A 23,960-nucleotide genomic window follows, 5' to 3' on the forward strand; every position below is an offset into this window, starting at 1 on the left:
AGTATTTGCACCCCTTAGTTACTAAATGCCCAAATCTATGAAACTTCATTCATAATGGGGTTCAGCTGGACTTCAAATCAACACCTAAATAGAACTTTTTCAGAAGCATGAAGTTGGCTAAAATGTCTGACCTAGTAGCACAATATGCCAAGGTCGAAAGAAATTCCAGAAATTATGAGGAAAAAGGTGATTGAAATACATCATTCTGGGAAGGGTTACAAAGCTATTTCAAAGGCTCTGGGACTCCAAAGAACTACAATGAAAGCCATTATCTCCAAATGGAGAAAATTTGGCACAGTAGTGAACCTTCCCAGAAGTGGTCGACCTTCCAAAATTCCTCCAAGAGCACAGCTAGGACTCATCCAGGAAGTCACGAAAAAGCCAAGGACAACATCCAAGGAACTGCAGGCCACTCTCGCATCAGAAAAGGTCACTGTTCATGACTCCACTATCAGAAATACACTGGCCAGAAATGGCATCCATGGAAGAGTGGTCGAGACGAAAACCACTGCTAACCCAGAAGAACATTAAGGCTCGTCTGAATTTTGCCAAAACACACCTTGAAGATCTTCAAACATTTTGGGAGAATGTTCTGTGGACTGATAAGTCGAAAGTGGAACTGTTTGGAAGACAGTGGTCCCGTTACATCTGGCGTAAATCAAACATAGAATTCCACAAAAAGAACATCATACCTACGGTCAAGCATGGTGGTGGTAGTGTGATGATGGAGATGCTTTGCTGCTTCAGGGCAACTTGCAATAATTGAGGGAAACATGTATTCTTCTCTCTACCTGAAAATCCTAGAGGAGTACGTCCGGTCATCAGTCCGTGAGTTGAAGCTCAAGCGCAACTAGATTATGCAGCAATGACAATGATCCAAAGCATAGGAGTATGTCCACCTCTGAATGGCTCAAAAGAACCTAAATTAAAGTTTTGGATTGGCCTAGTCAAAGTCCTGACTTTAACCTGTTTGAGAAACTGTGGCAGGACCTTAAACAGGCAGTTCATGCTCTGAAACCCTCCAATGTGGCTGAACTAAAGCAGTTCTGCAAAGAAGAGTGGGACAAAATCCACTACAGCGTTGTGAAAGACTGATCTCCAGTTATCGGAAGCATTTGGTTGCAGTTGTTGCTGCGAAGGTGGCACAACCAGCTATTAAGTTTAAGGGGGCAGTTAGTTTTTCACATGGGTGATATGGTGTTGGATAACTTTTTTGCTTCAATAAAAAAAAAAAAAAATAAAGAAAAATTATATATATATATATATATTTTTTTTATTTTTATTTTTTTTTTTGAAAACTGTATTTTGTGTTTACTCAGGTTACCTTTGTTTTATGTTATATCTCGTCTGAAGATGTGGTGGTAGTGTGATGATGGAGATGCTTTGCTGCTTCAGGGCAACTTGCAATAATTGAGGGAAACATGTATTCTTCTCTCTACCTGAAAATCCTAGAGGAGTACGTCCGGTCATCAGTCCGTGAGTTGAAGCTCAAAAAATTAGAATATGGTGACATGCCAATCAGCTAATCAACCCAAAACACCTGCAAAGGTTTCCTGAGCCTTCAAAATGGTCTCTCAGTTTGGTTCACTAGGCTACACAATCATGGGGAAGACTGCTGATCTGACAGTTGTCCAGAAGACAATCATTGACACCCTTCACAAGGAGGGTAAGCCACAAACATTCATTGCCAAAGAAGCTGGCTGTTCACAGAGTGCTGTATTCAAGCATGTTAACAGAAAGTTGAGTGGAAGGAAAAAGTGTGGAAGAAAAAGATGCACAACCAACCAAGAGAACCGCAGCCTTATGATTGTCAAGCAAAATCGATTCAAGAATTTGGGTGAACTTCACAAGGAATGGACTGAGGCTGGGGTCAAGGCATCAAGAGCCACCACACACAGACATGTCAAGGAATTTGGCTACAGTTGTTGTATTCCTCTTGTTAAGCCACTCCTGAACCACAGACAACGTCAGAGGCGTCTTACCTGGGCTAAGGAGAAGAAGAACTGGACTGTTGCCCAGTGGTCCAAAGTCCTCTTTTCAGATGAGAGCAAGTTTTGTATTTCATTTGGAAACCAAGGTCCTAGAGTCTGGAGGAAGGGTGGAGAAGCTCATAGCCCAAGTTGCTTGAAGTCCAGTGTTACGTTTCCACAGTCTGTGATGATTTGGGGTGCAATGTAATCTGCTGGTGTCGGTCCATTGTGTTTTTTGAAAACCAAAGTCACTGCACCCGTTTACCAAGAAATTTTGGAGCACTTCATGCTTCCTTCTGCTGACCAGCTTTTTAAACATGCTGATTTCATTTTCCAGCAGGATTTGGCACCTGCCCACACTGCCAAAAGCACCAAAAGTTGGTTAAATGACCATGGTGTTGGTGTGCTTGACTGGCCAGCAAACTCACCAGACCTGAACCCCATAGAGAATCTATGGGGTATTGTCAAGAGGAAAATGAGAAACAAGAGACCAAAAAATGCAGATGAGCTGAAGGCCACTGTCTAAGAAACCTGGGCTTCCATACCACCTCAGCAGTGCCACAAACTGATCACCTCCATGCCACGCTGAATTGAGGCAGTAATTAAAGCAAAAGGAGCCCCTACCAAGTATTGAGTACATATACAGTAAATTAACATACTTTCCAGAAGGCCAACAATTCACTAAAAATGTTTTTTTATTGGTCTTATGATGTATTCTAATTTTTTGAGATAGTGAATTGGTGGGTTTTTGTTAAACGTGAGCCAAAATCATCACAATTAAAAGAACCAAAGATTTAAACTACTTCAGTCTGTGTGCACTGAATTTATTTAATACACGAGTTTCACAATTTGAGTTGAATTACTGAAATAAATTAACTTTTCCATGACATTCTAATTTATTGAGATGCACCTGTATATACCAGGCGGTGTGTGAAAAAAGCTCGGAGGATCATCAGAGACTCCAGCCACCCGAGCCATGGGCTGTTCTCACTGCTACCATCAGGCAGGCGGTATCGCAGCATCAGGACCCGCACCAGCCGACTCCATGATAGCTTCTTCCCCCAAACAATCAGACTTCTGAACTCTTGATCTCCCACGATCAAAATACATCAGCACTGCACTTTATTACTCTTACTCTTATATCTCACACCGGACTGTCATAAATTATATTATTATTATTATATTATATTCTCTCTTAACAACTTACAATCAACCGACAGCCTGAATGTCAATACAATACAATACAACCTACTGTACATTCTATATATACTACTATATATACTTTTATTTTTATTTTTATTGAATAATGTGTATTTATATTGTGTGTATTGTATACTGTACAGTGTATGTTATTATTTGTATACTGTTGTGTGTAATTATGTGTATATTAGACTTTAAATTGTGCTGTGTTAATTTGATGTTATTGTAGATTGTTATATGTCTCATCACTGTCACGACTGCTATGTTGTTCGGAACTGCACCCAAGAATTTCACACACCATTGCATTTGTGTATATGGCTGTGAGACAATAAAAGTGATTTGATTTGGAAATTTAGTATGAAAAATACACAAAAATAGAAGAAATCTGGAAGGGGGCAAATACTTTTTTACAGCATTGTAAATATGTTAATCTTACGGCATAATTACAGTTGACATCACTGCTTTTCTTTACCCAATAATTACACACCAATCTTTTTATTTACACATTCATTACCTAAGATAATAAACACATTATTGATAATAATATATAATCATTTAAGACAATGAAAATTAGTCAGGTTTTGTCTGCACATGTGAGACTCATTTTGCTTAATGTGATTAATCCTTGACAAAATTATAATTTCACACAGTTTAATAATAATAATAATAATAATAAAAGATGCCTTTGGTGTGTAATTATTTTTGAAATTACAAAGAAATGACAGATTTATGTAGGCCTTATTATGTTTTATATCATGCTTTTTTCTGTATTCATTGTATTTTTTACACAGTACACATTTTATGTGTTTTAAAAAATGTTTTAATACATTTATCCGATTTAATTGAAGTACCATGAGTCCCAAAAAAGTTACTGCGCCCTCTTTCGAGTATTCGATATATGGCAAAAATTAAGGCATTTTCGGACGAAACCATTATCACCACCTAATGACTGAATATGAAATACACAAAATACAGAGTTAAATTAACATAATGAGACATTTTTCAATTCTCGTAATATGTAACTTAAAAATAATTTCTTCAAATATAATTTCAGCTCCCACGTACACATTATAAAATGGAAATGCTTCCTGTCCCCTCCCCCCATTATGAAATGACAGTGGACGGATCCAGTAGTATTGAAGCGAAGCTCATTCTCCCGTATTTGTTTGTTTTCGCCCTCAGCATCAAGGGAACGGAGAAGGGCCTGATACATACGGGGAAGGAGAGGCACAGTTACGTTGTATAACGGTTGCGTTTTTAACCTTAACTGAATTTTTCTAGCCTCCTGCCATGGCTCTGTGCAGCAGCGTCGGAGCCTTGGCGTTACCCAGCGAGCTTATAGTTCATATATTCTCCTTCCTATCGGACCGCGATAAGCTGCGGGCCTCGGCAGTGTGCTCGCGCTGGAGGGAGTGTCTCTTTTACCCCGCGTTGTGGACGGAACTCAAGCTGCGCGTCGGCGGCGGAACCAACGGCGGCGGCTCTGGCTCGGAACAAACCCCGCGGTTAGAGTTCCTCATGCGCAAGTTCGGCTCCTTCGTGCGGGAGCTGCAGCTGGAGTTCGCCCCGGTCGAGGGCTGTTTAAGCCCGCTGCAGAACGGAATGGAGACCGTCGAGAGCGACCCGCAGTTCGCGGAGCGCTGGAAAGATGCGATGGGCACTTACTTGGATCAGGTGTCGTGTGTGTTAAGCTGTCTGCGTAATAACAGGTAAATGGAGCTCAGAATGGGCGACTGCTTGCTTTGTTTTATTGCACGAGCGCTGCCCAGCGCGAGAGCTCATAAACAAACCCTGCGCATTACGTAACGTTCTCTTGTCTTCCATGTGTGTGTGAATACTTGAAGCATCGCATGACTGCCTGCTTTGTGCATAACCAAACTGTGATCACCTGCAAGCCGTACTGCATTGTTGACATTCTATTTAACATAATTTCTAAAATCTTTTAAAGATAATTGACAAATAAGGTTGTCCGAGATTATACAAATGAGAAAATCTAGTTTAAAACACGTGACTGATTCGTAGAAGTGTAACGCATGTTTGAAAAACAACTGTAAGGTTTTCTGTAACTAAATGTATTTAACAACCATCAAGTAAAAGGTATTAAAATATTTTCCTTGTACCTTTAAAACACGTGCCTTTACACAACTTAATCGTTCATTTAAAAAAAGCTTTCATAAATATTTTTAGGGTTCATATTAAAATATTTTTTACAAATACAATGAAGTTTTGAATCACGAATATTAAGACGTCTTGTTTTATATACTCCATTTGACCTTAGAAAATGTAACTTTGTCAATGTCAAAATATCTGATATTTCAAAACAAAAAAATTGATCTCGCACATTTTATGGTTTTATTTTTTTTTTCTTTGTCACATGACAACCGAATGGCTGCATGCATGTTGGTTACCCCACCTGACTTTGATTTAGTGGACAAAAGTTTTGAAAATATTTACAATATTTGAAAATATTATTTAACTGCTTTTAATTTTTAGAAATAATTCTTAAAATATAATATAATTATTTCAAACTACGTATGCCAACATATCTTTTTTTCAAAAACTTAAGCTTTTATTGACTTTTTGCTGTCTCTAGATTTGCACCACTTAAAATTAAACTCCAAGAAAAACTATAATAATAATAATAATAAAATATATATATATTAGATGGCTTTGAACTAAGAAATTGAAAACATGCTCCTCATAGTCGAGGTGTATTCAAGTAATTTTAGTGAATTGCATTAAATAACTGAATGGAACCAATGAAAAAGGGTAACATCATTGATCCTTAAACAAGTTTTTATTTTATTTATTTTTTTTATGTTTAATGCTTCTATGAGATGTTATTGATAGATGTTATTGCCTAGTCTCTTAAGTCAGGATTCTGTTTGTGTGCAAAAGCATAAGCTAGAAGGGCTCATAGCTTTTAGCACTTGCTGATTATATTTGGCATTTACACAATAGGCTTTAGTGTGAAATTGTAAAGAACAGGAAAAAGAGTTGAATGTTTCCTGTGTAGGTGTTTCCTGAAAATTCTCAGCACCAGTGCTTTTTTGTGCTGTTCAGGATTGGTATTGCCATGCACAACCCCTATGGTTGCACTGTTCAGTTTCACTTTATGTTTGACATTTCTCCCTGTGTGGTCATTTTAATGAGATTTATTTGACATTTGTGCTGCTTATTATCATATGCAAAATGTACAGGTATGATGTGAATGCTGTGATGTATTACATAATGCCATAAATAATTTTTAAATCTATTAACTTCACACAAAGTGCAGTAAACCAAAAAAATGAAACGTGTATATATATTACACACACACACAACCACCATTCGCCACTAAGTGGCGGTGATGTCACCACGACGCTTGTGCCAGGCTATGTGCACCTTGAGGCCACGTGAAGTGTCGAAAGCCCGCTGGTAGGAGGGCACGGGGCAGACCCAGATGCCACGGGTTGACTGACTGAGACGACTTACTGATGGACCACCTGTGCCTCCTACTGTGCCAACTTGCTGTGCTTTAGCCACCCGACGCTCTGCTCGTTGTTGGAGCGTCGCTCCTCTGCCCTCCGTTGTTGTTGGAGGGCGAATGCCTCCAACTGCCCAGTAGCGTCCTTCACGAGCCTCCGCCACAGAGGCCGATCTTGACACTGCTGGTACCAGTCAGCGGCAAGTCCACTCAACTCCAGATCCTCCTGTACCACATCATTCCATCTCCTCTCTAACCCGTGCTGAGCCCGTTTAGCCCCCTCAATTTGGCCTAACAAAAGCTGTTTAGGCATGCGGTGACTGGCATGCGGGCTACATGGCCCAGCTAACGCAGCCTTGCCTGCCGGAGGAGCTCACCGATGGGACTTTGTCCAGATCTTTCAAGGATTTGTGAGCTCCTCACACAATCCAGCCTGGTTAAACCCAGGATGGATCGTAGGCAGGTCAGCCTAAATGTTTCTAACAGGCGAAGGTGTTCCATTAACGGGGTCCATGTTTCGCAAGTGTAGAGAAGGGAGGGAACGACCGTGGCTGAGAAGACTTGAAGCTTAATGCGGAGCGACAGACCAGGTAGCTTCCTCACAGCGTTACGCAACCGATGAAAAGATAATGCCGCTCGACTGATTCGGAGTGAGACCTCCGCTGCTAAACCAGAGCCGGTCATGAGAACACTGCCCAGGTATGGGAAACTCTCCACTCTCTCCACAACTGCTCTATCACCAATTCGGAGTTGGGGGGGTGGAGTGTCCGATGGTACAAAATACCCAGGCTGGTGCTTAGTTTTTGGTGGGGCTGATGGTAAGGACCCACCTCTTAGTGGCAAGCTCCAGGTTCAGCAGCAGCACCCCCAACTCCTCCCCTGAGTGAGCAGCAATTACCAGATCATCGGCATACATAACATGGTTGAGCAATAGGGAGCCATCCATTGACCGCACCCAGGCATTGATCAGCCTCTCATTGTATCTGTACCAGATGGAAATTCCTCCGGTACAGCTATTGAAGGCTTCACGAACTGTGTGGTCAAAATAGATGTTAAATAATGTGGGAGCAAGAGGACATCCCTGTCGCACCCCAAGGTCTACAGGGAATGGCTCTGACACACACACACTACTGGTCAAAACTTTTGAAACACTTGACTGAAATGTTAAAAATCTTTTGATCTGAAGGCATATGCTTAAATGTTTGAAATGAGTTTTGTAGACAAAAATATAATTGTGCCACCATATTAATTTCATTATAAAACTAAAATGTAATTAAAAAAAAAAAGTTTTTGAAATTGATGACTTGGACCAAATAATAAAGAAAAGCAGCCACTAAGTGCCCAACATAGATGGGAACTCCTTCAATAATGTTTAAAAAGCATCCCAGGGTGATACCTCAAGAAGTTGGTTGAGAAAACGATAAGAGTACATGTCTGCAAATTCTAGGCAAAGGGTGACTACTTTGAAGATGCTAAAATATACACAATTTTGATTTATTTTGGATTTTGTTTAGTCACAACATAATTCCCATAGTTCCATTTGTTATTCCACAGTTTTGATGAGTTTACTATTATTCTAAAACGTGTGAAAAAAGAAAAGTGTTTCAAAACTTTTGACCGTATGTATGTACGTATGTAATTATACAGGGTTGGGGAGTAACATAATACATGTAACAGGATTATGTATTTAAAATACAAACTATAAGTAACTGTATTCCACTATAGTTACAATTTAAATCATTGGTAATTAGAATACAGTTACATTCTAGAAGTATTTTGATTACTGAAGAGATTACTTTGCATTTTATTGTCATTTGTTTCATTTAATATTTAGTCCTTTCAGATGGAAAACATTTATACATATAAATGATACGATCCAAAGTGCATTTGAACAGCGGTGAAACACTTTCTTATGATGTGTTACATTCATACGAGCAGACAGAGAATTTTGAAGTACGTTTGGAGCAGAAGAAATAGAAAAACCTTGTAAATTGTCAGCTTTACGCTAAGCTAAAATGCTATTTCTAGCCATTTTACATGCACGTGTTACCAGGCACGATCATATTTTTTTATCAAGAAAATTCACGTTGGATCATAATTTCTTTTTCCTAGTAAGACCTTTGATATTAGGGCAAAAATCGTATTCTTGATAATTTTTTTTTATTGTTTTCCTGTAAAAATATAACAAAATCCTTAAAACAAGATCAATTAGATTTGATCTTGTTTTAGAAACAACACTGCATAAGATATTTAGGTTTTTCAGAGAATGTATTTTTAATGTGTGTATTTTGTCTTACTGTACTGGCAGAGTTTTTATAATCAAAACAAGTGGAAAAAAATCTACCAATGTTGAAGAAGTAATCCAAAGTATTTAGAATACGTTACTGACCTTGAGTAATCTAACGAAATACATTACAAATTACATTTTACAGCATGTATTCTGTAATCTGTAGTGGAATAAATTTCAAAAGTAACCCTCCCAACCCTGTATATATACACACACACAGTTGTGCTCAAAAGTTTGCATACCCTGGCAGAAATTGTGAAATTTTGACTGATCATGCAAAAAAACAGTGCTCCTTGAAACAACCACACCGTCTTTTTCTAGAGCAGCCTGTATTTCTCCTGAGGTTACCTGTGGGTTTTTCTTTGCATCCTGAACAATTCTTCTGGCAGTTGTGGCTGAAATCTTTCTTGGTCTGCCTGACCTTGGCTTGGTATCAACAGATCCCTGAATTTTCCACTTCTTAATAAGTGATTGAACAGTACTGACTGGCATTTTCAAGGCTTTGGATATCTTTTTATAACCTTTTCCATATTTATAAAGTTCCATTACCTTGTTACGCAGGTCTTTTGACATTTCTTTTCTGCTCCCCATGGCTCAGTATCTAGCCTGCTCAGTGCATCCACGTGAGAGCTAACAAACTCATTGACTATGTATACACAGACACTAGTTGCAATTTTAAAAGCCACAGGTGTGGGAAATTAACCTTTAATTGCCATTTAAACCTGTGTGTGTCACATAGTGTGTCCTGTAACAAGGCCAAACATTCAAGGGTATGTAAACTTTTGATCAGGGCCATTTTGGTGATTTCTGTTACCATTATGATTTAAAAAGGAGCCAAACAACTATGTGATAATAAATGGCTTCATATGATCACTATCCTTAAATAAAAGACAGTTTTTTTTTTTTTTTTTATTTTTATTTTTATTTTTTTGCATGATCAGTCATTTTTTCAAAATCAATGCCAGAATTTCACTAATATATATGTCTGTATGTATATGTGGGTAAAAATACCGATTTTTGATGCATCACGGTCTTCATTTGAACATCTCAATATCTATTGATCTTTTGCTCTTATGCACAACCCTCCACTACAATTAGAGGAAATCACTCGCATTTGCAACCAAATATTGTGCTGTGCGACTAAAATGGATATATTTGGAAACTGGCTGGTAAATGTTCATATTTCACTCACCAGTAATTGTGTAGTATAGTGGTGGAGTATTTAGCAGTGAAAAGTTGTTTCATGTAATGTGTGTCCAAAGACGAGATCCACGACGTGACCCATTTGTCATTGAATAATGTCTCTTTTAAAACCCTTTCTGTTCTTTACAGCCAGTTGTTGATCAAAAATAAAAGAAACAATTCTAATCATGCACAGATGAGTTAAAGCTGTTCGAGTCTCTCTCCTTTGTGCTCATTTACAGATGCTCTTTACAGAAATGTCGGTTTTGTTAAAGAGACAGTACTGGGGGCCTGGGTAGCTCAGTGGTAAAATACGCTGGCTACCACCCCTGGAGTTCGCTAGTTGGAATCCCGGGGAGTGCTGAGTGACTCCAGCCAGGCTTCCTAAGCAACCAAATTGGCCTGGTTGCTAGGGAGGGTAGAGTCACATGGGGTAACCTCCTCGTGGTCGCTATAATGTGGTTCGTTCTCGGTGGGGCGCGTGGTGAGTTGAGCGTGGATGCCGCGGTGGATGGCGTGAAGCCTCCACACGCGCTATGTCTCCGTGACAATGCGCTCAACAAGCCATGTGATAAGATGTGTGGGTTGGCGGTCTCAGACGCGGAGGCAACTGGGATTCGTCCTCCGCCACCCGGATTGAGGCGAATCGGTACGCGACCATGAGGACTTAAAAGCACATTGGGAATTGGGCATACCAAATTAGGGAGAAAAGGGGAAAAAGCCACAAAAAAAAAAAGGAAAAAAGACAGTACTGATTTTCAGACGTGTTCAACAAATCAATGTAAAAACTTGGAAATAGTAAATTATGCAATTAAACAATAAACGTAACAAAAAATAATTATGAAATATATTATTTGTTGATTGAATACATTGTTTAATTAAAAGCATTAGTTGTGAGAGAATTCCTCTTAAATGTAAGCAAAAGGGACTGAAATATACCCATATGAAGTGATATCAAATCGAATCAAAATTTGAAGTGATATCTTAATCAAATCGAATTGAGAGCTTGTGAATCGGAATAGAATCTGGAAATCTGTATCAATACCCAGCCCTAATATATATTCACCGATCAGCCACAACATTAAAACCACCTGCCTAATATCATGTAGATCCCCCTCATGTCGCCAAAACAGCACTGACCCGTCGAGACATGGACTCCACAAGACCTCTGAAGGCATTGTGTGGTATCTGGCACCAAGACGTTAGCAGCAGATCCTTAAAGTCCTGTAAGTTGCGAGGGGTTGCCTCCATGGATCGGACTTATTGGTCCAGCACATCCCATAGATGCTCAATCGGATTGAGATCTGGGGAATATGGAGGTGAAGTCAACACCTTGAACTCTTTGTCATGTTCCTCAAACCATTCCTGAACAATTTTTGCAGTGTGGCAGGGCGCATTATCCTGCTGAAAGAGGACACTGCCATCAGGGAATACTGTTGCTGTGAAGGGATGTACATGGTCTGCAACAATCTTTAGGTAGGTGGTACATGTCAAAGTAACATCCACATAAATGCCAGGATCCAAGGTTTCCCAGAGCATCACACTGCCTCCGCCGGCCTGCCTGCCTTCTTCCCATGGTGCATACTGCTGCCATCTCTTCCCCAGGTAAACGACGCACACACCCAGTCGTCCATATGATCTAAAAGAAAGTGATTCATCAGACCAGGCCATTTTCCATTGCTCCATGGACTAGTTCTTGGGTGCCCATGACCCTGTCGCTGGTTCACCAGTTGTCCTTCCTTGGACCACTTTTGGCAGGTATGAACCACTGCAAACCGGGAACACCCCACAAGACCTGCCATTTTGGAGATGCTCTGACCCAGTCGTCTAGCCATCATAATTTGGCCCTTGTCAAAGTCGCTCAGATCCTTACGCTTGCCCATTTTTCCTGCTTTCAACACATGAAATTCAAGAACTCACTGTTCACTTGCTGCCTAATATATCCCACCCCTTGACAGGTGCCATCGTAATGAGATAATCAATGTGATTCACTTCACCTGTCAGTGGTTTTAATGTTGTGGCTGATCAGTGTATATACATGTATACAGTGTGTGTGTGTGTGTGTGTGTGTGTGTGTGACACACACACACAGTTGAAGTCAGAAGTTTACTTACACCTTAGCCAAATACATTTAAACTCAGTTTTTCACAAGTCCTGACATTTAATTGTAGAAAACATTGCCTGTCTTAGGTTCGGATCACTACTTTTATTTTAAGAATCCTGATATTTCACATAATTGTAGAGAGAATGATTTATTTCAGCTTTTACTTCTTTCATCACATCCCCAGTGGTTAAGAAGTTTACATGCACTTTGTTAGTATTTGGTAGCATTGCCTTCAAATTGTTTAACTTGGGTCAAACCTTTTGGGTAGCCTTCCACAAGCTTCTCACAATAAGTTGCAGGAATGCTGGCCCATTCCTCCAGACACAACTGGTGTAACCGAGTCAGGTTTGTAGGCCTCCTTGTTCGCACGCGCTTTTTCAGTTCTGCCCACAAATTTTCTATCAGATTGAGGCTTTGTGATGGCCACTCCAATACCTTGACTTTGTTGACCTTAAGCCATTTTGCCACAACTTTGGAGGTATGCTTGGGGTCATTGTCCATTTGTAAGACCCATTTGTGACAGAGCTTTAACTTCATGGCTGATGTCTTGAGATGTTGCTTCAATATATCCACATAATTTTCCTTCCTCATGATGCCATCTATTTTGTGAAGTGCACCAGTCCCTTCTTCTGCAAAGCACCCCCACAACATGATGCTGCTACCCCCCATACTTCACAGTTGGGATGGTGATCTTTGGCTTGCAAGCCTCACCCTTTTCCTGCAAACATAATGATGGTCATTATAGCCAAACAGTTGCATTTGTTTCATCAGACCAGAGTAAATTTCTCCAGAAATTAAGATCTTTGTCCCCATGTGCACTTGCAAACTGTAGTCTTTGGAGCAGTGGGTCCTTCCTTGCAGAGCAGCCTTTCAGGTTATGTCGATATAGGACTCGTTTTACTGTGGATATAGATGCATGTCTACCAGTTGCCTCCAGCATCTTCACAAGGTCCTTTGCTATTGTTCTGGGATTGATTTGCACTTTTCGCACCAAACTACATTCATCTCTAGGAGACAGAATGTGTCTCCTTCCTGAGCGGTATGATGGCTGCGTGGTCCCATGGTGTTTATACTTGCATACTATTGTTTTTACAGATGAATATGGTACCTTCAGGCATTTGGAAATTGCTCCCAAGGATGAACCAGACTTGTGGAGGTCCAAAATATTTTTTTCTGAGGTCTTGGCTGATTTCTTTTGATTTTTCCCATGATGCCAAGCAAAGAGGCACTGAGTTTGAAGGTAGGCCTTAAAATACATCCACAGGTACACCTCCAATTCAGTACACCTCCTATCAGAAGCTAATTGTCTAAAGGCTTGACATCATTTTCTGGATTTTTCCAAGCTGCTTAAAGGCACAGTTAACTTGGTGTATGGAAACTTTTACCAATTGGAATTGTGATAGTTTCACTTTTTTAATTGACTATATCTGTCTGTAAACAATTGTTGGAAAAATTACTTGTGTCATGCACAAAGTAGATGTCCTAAACGACTTGCCAAAACTATAGTTTGCTAATATTAAATCTGTGGAGTGGTTAAAGAGTTTTAATGACTTCAGCCTAAGTGTATGTAAACTTCTGACTTCAACTGTATATATACTGTATATAATATGTATATAAATTGTACATTTGAAAGAGTTGCAGTTCATGGTTTCACTTATTTCTTTGTCCAGAAACCTCCAGAAGTTCAGTCTTTATGGTGACACGTGCATTCTCCAGGATGATGGCATTTTGGACAGCTCTTACCTCAACCAGGTCGACCAAGGGGGCAAGAAAATAAAAGAGTAAGTTTTATAGCTACCTTTGACTTATTACAAAGGAGTAAATGATAATTGGCTTATTCAGCTAAGACCATGTAACATGCTTGTCCTTTTCCAGGACTCTGGCATTGCAAAAATTCAGACCTTTGTGTTAGTTCAACTTTGGTGTAAAGGGAACTCGTTCAGTCTATGTTCATGTTTAAAATGAAATGCTTGCATGCTGCACACTATGCTATACATTGTATATTGCTTACTATTGTTTTTTTTTATATAAAAATCATATGCAGTAATAAACATTTCAGACTTCAATATGATACATTATTGTCACATGACGTCACTATGTTGCTTGTTTAATTCAGCAATTGATTGAAATGTTTGTACAATGTCCTAACATTTCGCAGCATAATTAAATGAGTCAAGAAATAGATGTTGAATATTATTATTGATTCAGATTGAGTTACTGTCAACATACTTTAATTCAACATAGTGTACTCTGGATTTATGCTGCACACTTTGGCCAAAGTAGATATCTGGGTATTCCATGCGTACAGAAAATTCACGTTTTGTAGAAGTAGTATGTGTATCTGTGAAACAAGATTCCGTCATTAAGGACTGACCAAGTTGCTCCCCTTGCCCACAGTGAAGGATTTTGTTTCAAACTCCAGATTTGACCATGTTTGTCAAAGTGAATTACCTTATTCATGTCAGCAAACTCTGGAAAATATTAAATATGACCAGATTAATGCAAAGACAATGTTTCGTAATAATCCTAACATTTGAACCTCTCCATCATCTGTTTTACAGGATCCAGCAGCTCTTTGAAGAGATCCTGTCCAACAGCAGGCAGATGACATGGCTGTCGTCTGCATTCATGCTCGGCGTGGTGACCCCCTGCTCCCTGGCCTCTCTCTCCAACCACAGCACCAGCTCCCTCGAGCACCTGAGTCTGTTAGATAACCAACAGTCCAGCCTGATCTCCACCGTTGAGCTAGAAAGACTAGTCAGCCTGCAGTCTTTATCTCTTGACTTCTGTGACTTCACCTCTGAAATGTGCCGTCTCCTCGCCAGCGGTGACCGAGTGCCCCTCCATCGCCTCTCCCTCTTGCTCAGCGGCGCTGCTTTGGATGCCAAGCCTTTGGATGGTACAGCGGTCGAGGACGATTGGAAAGCCCTTATCCGTCACAGCACAAATCTACGTGTGTACATCATGGGTATGGATGTGTGCAGCCAGGACCTTCTACGCATTCTGAAGCCCAGCTTGCCCCTGGAACGGATTCACTTAGACAGCTACAGCACGCTGGTGACGGACGGTGTCGTGGAGCTCATCTCGCAGCAGTACCAGAAAACCCTCACCCACTTCATCTTGATGAGAGATGACGCAGGATTCCCGGACCTCAGTGTCAACCGCAATGAGGACCCACTGGTTCTGCTCGCCTGGCGCTGTGTGCACCTTGCTATCTTGATCATCCATGGTAATTGGATATTTTTATTCCCTCAATCTTACAAGTTTAGCTATTTTAACATGACCGTTCACCAAAAAATTAAATGTCATTTACTCACCCTTATTTCGTTCCAAAACGGTGTTTTGTTTTTTTTGTTTTGTTCGTCTGTGGAACAAAAAATGAGATTTTTTTTTATGAAGGTTTTTTTCAATAACCGTTCATAGTGACTACATCTGATAACGAAGGTTGTGGAAAAGGCCGATAACCGATTAATCGGTTGATTAAAACATTTCTTTGACTTTGACTTTTGAGTCTACAAGAGTCTTAAATGAATAAAATCCCAAAAGCAGTTTACTGTGCCAACCAAAATCCTAATAGTAACCAGACATTTTTTAAAGATTTGGTGCATAGTGCAGGACTTTTAACTATAAACAAGCACAAAATACACTAGTGCTGTCAAATTAAAATTTTAAATTCAACCATTCGTCGAATTTAAGAAAAAAAAAAAAAGCACATTCAAAAGCTAAAACTGTGCATTTGAATTTTGGATGTGTGCCAAGCAATGACGATGACTTCAGATTGATCTCATTCTTGTGCTAAAAAAGGCTAGACACAGCACAGCAAATACAGTTTAACAAAACAGGTGTCTCAAGATGCTTTTTAAAAGTTTTTTTTTAACTAGACAGCATCTAAAAACAGCGCTCCTGCACTAGACGCTGAATAAACAAAAACAAAGAGAAACAAAGATGTTCTTCTAGCGCATGTTTACATAGAAAAACAAATGGATGGTTGCAAAAGCATTCAGTTTGAACAGCCCCTTACAGTAGGTGGATGTCTTTGGCCATTGCATCTTGCTCTCTTATCAGCGTTTTTCAGATTAAGCAATGCGTTTTTTTAAACACTTTGTCTGGAAAGGAGTTCAACTTGGAAATGTGTGTCTCGAGATCCTCACGGTCTGTTCCATTCTGTTGTGCGCCATCTGAGTTCAGCCAAATAGCACTGCTATCTGGGAATATTGCTACCCTACATACAACTGTAATGAATAAAAAAAATAAAAAAAGTGGTATATCGCTGTTATTATGAAGTTTGCTGTGCAAGTGCAACACCATGTGAACTGTCTATTGAAGCGTTTTCTCCCCTCGTTTTACTTTTGACTTAACTGTTGAGAAAATTGGCCGACTAAAACGTATTTATCTATTTTATGTACATTAGTTTGAAATGGAATGCTCCTTTTTTTTTTTTAAACAGCCAGGAATGTTCTTTATTATAATATAATGGTGCTGAATGGTTTGTGTATTTAATTCGCCCTCTTGTGGACTAAGGAAACATCAATTTAAAAATCAACTGACTTTAAAATTTGAATTTAATTGGAATTTTGAAAATATTTAAGGTAAAATCTGAGTTTAGTTTCTCTGCCCAATTGACAGCCCTAAAATACACTGGGGACTCTTATTTTAAATGACAGACTTGGCTCCGTTACAATGTTCAATATGTAAGTGTTTAACAAATTAAACTTTTAATAGCCTATATAATCACCAGATAAAATGTTTTGTAGCTATATTTCACCAGATGAGGTTAATTGATGAGGAATAAAAAGCAACTATCAGCACAGATTAAATAAAACCGATATATCCTCTACCTCTTTAATCTTCCTCTCCGTCAAAGCTCTGAAATGGACTACGTTAGTCGTACGGACTACAAAAATGGCACATCAACACCTTTGACATCAAACTTCGATCCTCTTTTGAATTCTTTTGATTCTTTGATTCTCAAATGTCTCCAGAAAAAACATCATAGCCACCATATTTGTTTTGTCAGCGAATAACAATTTAAATATTGGTCTGTTCCATATTATGTATATGGACTTCTTTTATGGTGTCCTTTTTGGAGCTTAATAGATGTGGTCTCAGTGAGTTGTCATTTATATTGGAAGACCTGCATAAAGATCCTTCAAAAATTCTCCTTTAGTGTTCCATGGAAAAACTAACAGCATTTAGGTTCGAAGAACATGAAGGTGAGTACATAATGATGCAATTATAATTTCTTTGGGTAAACAATTCCTTTGCTCTGTAGGCTACACAGTGTGGTCCCACAACCTTGTGGCCATCTCTCGCTTGCGTGGGTCAAACCTCAGAGTCCTAGAGGTGTCTGAAGAGAGCATCGACTTTGACCCAGACCAGTCAGTGTACATCGAGGGCGACCCCGTCCACAATCTAGTGAAGGAGGTGTCCCTGGGCCTGGGTCGCGTCTGGCATCCCTCCCTGGACAACAGCATGGTCCTGAACGAGCCCACTCAGCACTTCCACCGTGAGATGCAGAGCTTCAGTGCGGGCATGTAGGGCGCTTCCGGGCTCCTGTTACCGAATGCCCTACTCTCTAACCCTGTGCTTTGTGATCTTTCACTTAAATGGGCCCTTCTCATTTTACATATTGTTTTTGTTTCATTGCTTTTTTTTTTTTTTTCTTGTAGTGTGAATTAATCCTTTATATGTGCTGTGTTTAATCAGTATTAGCTCTATATTTATATCTATATCTATATATCCTGCTTATTACTAGGAAATTATAGTTGGGTATTGGTTTAGTAGCTAAATGAGTGAATGGTAGAGAAGGGGATTTTATACAGCTAGCTGAAAAGTTGTACAGTTAGTTGTCGATTCTCTTGCTTTGTCTGTTTGTTGGTTTCCCCTAGAAAGTGTGGAGTTACCTCAAACTATCAGCTGATCCTTCTCGGCTTTCGCAACGACAAAATCCCACATTCTCATTCACCTTTAAGGGAGACTAGTCTTCTGGCCAAGGGATAGGGCTGATCCACTGTAGTTATGACCCTTTCTATTTGTTCATCAATGTGTAATTGTTGTTTGGAAGTGAGGTTTGGTCGAAACAACATGTTCGGGACGTAGATCCCTCTGGTTTTTCTCAACCTGGAATTAGATGCACCTCTGCTGGTGAAATCAATCGTAGAGGTTTTCATTCTGGTGTTCAACGCCTGCATGCTGACCGCCCATCAGCACAATATCTGGGCCCAGCCATAGGTGTATGTTTTCTTTGTTTTTTTTATTTTATTTTTTTAAGAAGTCCTTCCCGTCTGTCTCAGTTAGGCAAAAATTATATGACAAGGAAGATAAAGAGATGGTTATGATATTTTGGATGAGAGTGAAAACAATCAGATGTTCCGTCAAGTAATTGTTCTTCTCGAGTCACAGTTGCCTTGAAACTCTCCTCTTTTTCATAATTGATGTTTTTAGTCTTGGATTCCATCTGTTCAGTGTTAATATTGCTCATTCAGTGCATAATTCCCAACAGAAGTGGGTAATCTTCAGTGGATCACAGCTGAGGGCGAAAAACTCTGAATGGACTGAATCCAGGCCACAGTATTCCATCTGTAAAACATTAGAATGGAGGGAGGCAGACGATTGCTTGTTCCATATCTCAGGATTCCTGCACTTGCGGTACTTTTCCAGTTAAAAGCTTTTGTTAAAGCTATTTGTTCAGAGGGTCGGCACGCTAGATGGGCAAGATGTTGTAGATTTCTGGAGACATGAGAGCTCTTCCAAAATAATGCGCTTTAGAAGTTGCTGTTTTTTTTTGTTTTTTTTATCGCGTCCGATTTCCCTAGGTTACTCTTTAAGAATTGTGATTCTCGGTGTGTTGTGCTTTAAAGTATTGTCTATATATTTGCGCTTTTTAAAAATCACAGTTGAGGGAAGTTGTGGTTGCTTGCATAGTCGTATTAAGTGAATGTCAAACTAAAGCCTTTTTTGAAAGTGGCAGTGTTTTTGCTTTGCAGAATTCCCCTCTTTCAAAACATATCTTTTTTTTTCGTGCTTGAAAAATGAAGCAAAATGTCGAAGAGCAGAATACTTTTAAACCATTACGTTGCCTCACAAACTTAACTCTGTCAGGCCTAAGAACTTCCTGTTTTGTTGGTGGTATAGACTACTTGTTATCAAAGCCAAACCAGGTTCTAAATAGAAGCCATCACTCAGTCTTGGAGGATCTGCGCTCATGACAAACGTAGAGCCAAAGCGAGCCATTGCAGCGTAAAATCGATCTCTAAAGGCAAGCGCATTGGGGGACAACCTAGCAATTAGCTTATGATCTTGTCAGGATTTGTTATCCGTGGTCCAAAAATGGTTTTTAGCAGTTAACCAACAAGACAAATAAAACTCTTGACACGTGAAGGCCTGCACATAGGGTTTCTCTGTAGATAAATGCTATTCTACACTTTACAAATGCGAAGCAGAGATCCAGCTTGACTAAACATTTGATAGGTTTACAACCTACTTTGGTATCTATGTCAGCATTAGTGAAAATTAGTGATTTATTTTTCAATATTATTTGTGGAATTAAAATCGTTTGAAGAAAACAGACTTAAAAGAATGCTGTTCAGATGCATTGGCATAGGTACCTGAGATGCTGTAATGGACTTAATGCTCTTATATGTGTTGCAGTAGTGGGATTCTGTAATTTGTTCTTATTTGAAAGTCCCATTTCTACTTAGTACAGCACCAAAATCATTGTTTGTTGTATATTGATTTTGCTGAATGGTGGATAACGACTGGAATCGGCAGAGAACGACAGTGTTGGTCAGTCTTTACAACATGTTACAAACTGCTAAAGCATTCATACCGTGCCTGAAACCCAGAATAGCTTTCATTTCAAACCCTTGTTATTTGTATGTCCCCGGTTGATCGAGTTGATGTCTAGCGCAGCATATGACAAGCGATACAAAGACACAGCATATTTAAACTGTCAGTGTTTTACTGTTGTTTTCATTTGTCTTTCTATGTGTGTAGTGTAAACGCAAAAAGTGCATCCATCAGAGAATGGGGTGTGTTATATACAAAGCGTACCACTTCCTCAACAGTGAACAGGAAACAGCCTTTCTCAGGGTTTAATGTTAGATGCGTAGAGGATAAAGGAGTTCCAATAGCTCAGGCCTTTCACCGAGAAAGTTTCCATTATAGAAAAATCTGCTCCGCAAAGTCACTGGATTTCACTTCTGTCAGCGCGTCTGCGCCAGCTGCCAAAGATCACGGTGATAAAACTCCTTTTTTCTTTCTTTTTTTTTTTTTTTCTTTTTTAAGTGCCCGCATGCTGGCAGCGGGCAGGGCCAATGGCTGATCGGCCGAGATGTACTACTACTATTGTATTACGACAACTACTATTAGATAAACGTACTAACGGAGAGGAGGTTGTACTTGGGTGGTGGTCCACAGCTGTGCTGTGGCTTTTGGTCAACATACTGTATGTTAGATCTCTCTCTTACAATGCACCTGTTTCACTGTGAAGAGTGAATGTAATTTAATCTATTGAAAAATCAAGGTTGGTTCTATCAGACCTATAAGCTGCTATGAGATGTGTTTGGAACATTCCACTGGGGAGTTAAAAACAAACTAAAATGGCCAAATGTCTGCATGAAATGATTTATTTTTTTACTCTTTTATTCTTTGTTTTCGGTTCAGGCGGGGTCGGGATCCTAGATCAAGTGTACGACTGGTCATACGATGAGCCATTTAAGAGCATGTGTACCTCGTGGAGGTTTTTTATTCTCGAACGATTAGACCATTCATTGGATCCCAGGGTTTTTCATTGTTTTTACTTTCAGAAAAGTTATATGCATTTCACAATCTCTCGTAGTAAGGAGAATGCTCAACAGAGGGCTGCTATAAACCCCATCGGAGAGAGTCGATGTTACAGTTGCCTGTACAAGATTTTCCGCTAGTTACCTTACTGATAAATGACCTCATCCTAGCCTTCAAAGGGGTAAAATGGGAGTTCAGGGTTGATTTCTCACCTTGGATGACTTGTATGGTCAAACCAACAGTCTGATTTTCCACTTTCCACTGTAGGTCAGATATCAAGCTCAACACGGGCCTCTCTTTCACTCTCTGGCTGGCTTGCGTTTCAACAAAGTCAAAAACTATGCAAATGGAATGCATACGATCCAGAGGCTCTTAAGTTGTTTTTTTTTTCTCTTTTTTTTTTTTCTGTCACTCAAATGGAGATAACCTGACTTGCAATGATACTTGGCCTTATTATTGTTATTATTGTTTTAAGATCTTGATTCTTCGGAAGCCAACTCCGTTTCATGGGCGACCGTGGGTTACAGACATGGTCTCTGTGAGACTGGCCAGCAGGCCCCAGTTATAAGTGGTACGAATGTTGTGCATTTGTTTAAAATCAGGACAGTTTGCAATAAAGAAGTGGCCATCATAGGGCACGAGCAGTGCGAAGACCACGCTACCTTATAAACTTAACGGGAAGTTAAATGAGAACACGCATATGTGTATATACATCAACGTATATACTTTTATGCAACACGTGTCCGGGTTCTATTTATGAACATGATAAAAGTTTATAAGCATTGATGTTTTGCAAAAATGGTTTTACCATCATAAATGTTTAATATTTGGGCAGGTGTGTACTGTCTACTTTTTTGTCTTTGGTGAGCACATAGCATTGGATTTTATATGTACATCTGCAAACAGTAAGTACTCTGGCACAGGTGTGAACATGCCAGGTGGGAAGATTTTAATGAGAAGTAATCTTGAGGTTCCACGATTTAGAAGGAAAACCTTTGAAAACTTAACTGACAGATATTGGGTAAACCAGCCGAATGTTGATTTGAAGAACGAATGCATTTTCTTTTAATCGGAAAATAAAAGCATAAAAAAATTATTCTTGCCTCTGTGATTTCATACAATTGCATCAGTTCTTCATTCTTTTGTGGTGGGAAAATGTATCAAGTGACCTATTGCACACTGATACATTTTACAATTGTTAATCTACAGTTTTTCTAATTAAAAGTATTTTAAGTGATGGTCAAAACACGTTTCTGATCTTATTGTGTATCATTCTTCTGTGCATGTTATTCCAAAGGGGGAAAAAAAAATTGTAGATTAAGTTACAGTGGATATAAAAAGTCTACACACCCCTGTTAAAACAGGTTTTTGTGATTGTAAAAATGAAACGAAGATAAATCATATCAGACTTTTTGCACCTTTAATGTAAAAATTACAACCTATTCAATGCCACTGAAAACCAAAGTGACACATTTCAGAGAAAAAAAAAAAAGAAAAACAATAGAATAACTTAACTGCATAAGTGTGCGCACCTTTTTATAATTGGGTATGTGGCTGTGTTCAGAATCAACCAATCATCAAGCTCATGTAAAATAGTACACACCTGTCTTCACCTAAAGTGACTCTGATTAACTCCAAATAAATCTCAGCTGTTCTTGTAAGATTTTTCTGACATCTTGGTTGCATGCTATTACAAGAGCCATGGGCCACAAAGAGCTTACAAAGCATCAATGGGATCTCATTGTTGAAAGGTATCACTCAGGTGAGGGCTACAAAATGTTGTCCAAGGCATTAGATCTACCATGGACACAGTGAAGACAGTCATCAACAAGTGGAGAAAGTATGGCACAACAATGACATTATCAAGAACAAATAATTTGATAAGAGAAAGAGAAAACTGGTCAGGGAGGCTGTCAAGAGGCCTACAGCAACATTAAAGGAGCTGCAGCTCTTTCTGGTAAGTACTGGTTAACACTCTCCCATATTCTTCATCTGTCTGGGCTATGTGGCAGGGTGGCAAGACGCAAGCCTTTTCTGACGAAAAAAACATCCAAGCCTGCAAACACCTATATCCAGTCTCCCAAAACCATGTGGAAAATGTGTTATGGTCTGATGAGACCAAGATAGAAATTTTTTTTTGGCCCAAAATTGTAAAAGGTATGTTTGGCGCAAACACAGCACATCGGCAAAAGAACACCATACCCACGGTGAAGCATGGTGGTGGCAGCATCATGCTTTGGGGCTGCTTCAGCTGTGACTGGGACTTTAGTGACGGTGGAGGGATCATGAATAGCTCCAAATACCAGTCAATTTTGGCACAGAACCTTCTGGCGTCTGTTAGAAAGCTGAAAATGAAGAGACCTTTTAGCATGACAATGATCCAAAGCACACATCCAAATCGACAAAAGAATGGCTTCAGCAAAAAAAGATTAATGTTTTGGAATGGCCCAGCCAGAGCCCAGACCTGAATTCTATAGGAAATGTGGGGGGACCTGAAGAGGGCTGTACACAGGAGATGCCCTCGCAATTTGACAGATCTGGAACGTTTTTGCAAAGAAGAGTGGGAAAATATTCCCAAGTCAAGATATGTCAAGATGTGCCAAGCTAATAGACTCCTATCCAAACAGACTGAGTGCTTTAATAAAATCAAAGGGTGCTTCAACTAAGTATTAGTTCAGGGATGTGCACACTTATGCAGTTAGGTTATTCCAAGTTTTTTATTTTTATTCTCCGAAATGTGTCACTTTGGTTTTCAGTGGCATTGCATAGGTTGTCATTTTTACATTTAAAGGTGCAAAAAGTCTGATAGGATTTCTTTAATTTTTTACATCACAAAAACCTGCTGTTTTAACAGGGGTGTGTAGACTTTTTATATTCACTGTATAATATTTTATCAAAATGTATTACCTTGCTTTGTCTCTGGAAAAGCATTCCTTTTTGGGTGATATCACCAAGGGCTATTGGTTA

At 39.4% G+C, this 23,960-nt stretch overlaps 1 protein-coding gene across 1 annotated transcript; it reads left to right on the forward strand.

The window, feature by feature from the left end:
- The first annotated feature begins 3,855 nt into the window (after positions 1-3,855).
- LOC127410824 (F-box only protein 33-like) lies at positions 3,856-22,089 on the forward strand. The gene is made up of 4 exons (XM_051646021.1): positions 3,856-4,879; positions 13,880-13,990; positions 14,771-15,438; positions 17,482-22,089. Exons 1-4 carry the CDS (start codon positions 4,461-4,463, stop codon positions 17,745-17,747), a joined length of 1,464 nt encoding a protein of 487 aa, XP_051501981.1. The 5' UTR covers positions 3,856-4,460; the 3' UTR covers positions 17,748-22,089.
- The last annotated feature ends 1,871 nt before the right edge of the window (positions 22,090-23,960 follow it).

Source organism: Myxocyprinus asiaticus, chromosome 20 (assembly GCF_019703515.2).
Source record: "Myxocyprinus asiaticus isolate MX2 ecotype Aquarium Trade chromosome 20, UBuf_Myxa_2, whole genome shotgun sequence".
Taxonomy (NCBI): domain Eukaryota; kingdom Metazoa; phylum Chordata; class Actinopteri; order Cypriniformes; family Catostomidae; genus Myxocyprinus; species Myxocyprinus asiaticus.

What these genes read in the sequence shown, in the direction of transcription:
- LOC127410824 (XM_051646021.1), top strand. Translation starts at nt 4,461, where the DNA reads ATGGCTCTGTGCAGCAGCGTCGGAGCCTTGGCGTTACCCAGCGAGCTT. An exon ending in GGGGGCAAGAAAATAAAAGA is followed by an intron (nt 13,991 to 14,770) that starts GTAAGTTTTATA and finishes TCTGTTTTACAG; the next exon opens with GATCCAGCAGCTCTTTGAAG. An exon ending in TGCTATCTTGATCATCCATG is followed by an intron (nt 15,439 to 17,481) that starts GTAATTGGATAT and finishes TTTGCTCTGTAG; the next exon opens with GCTACACAGTGTGGTCCCAC.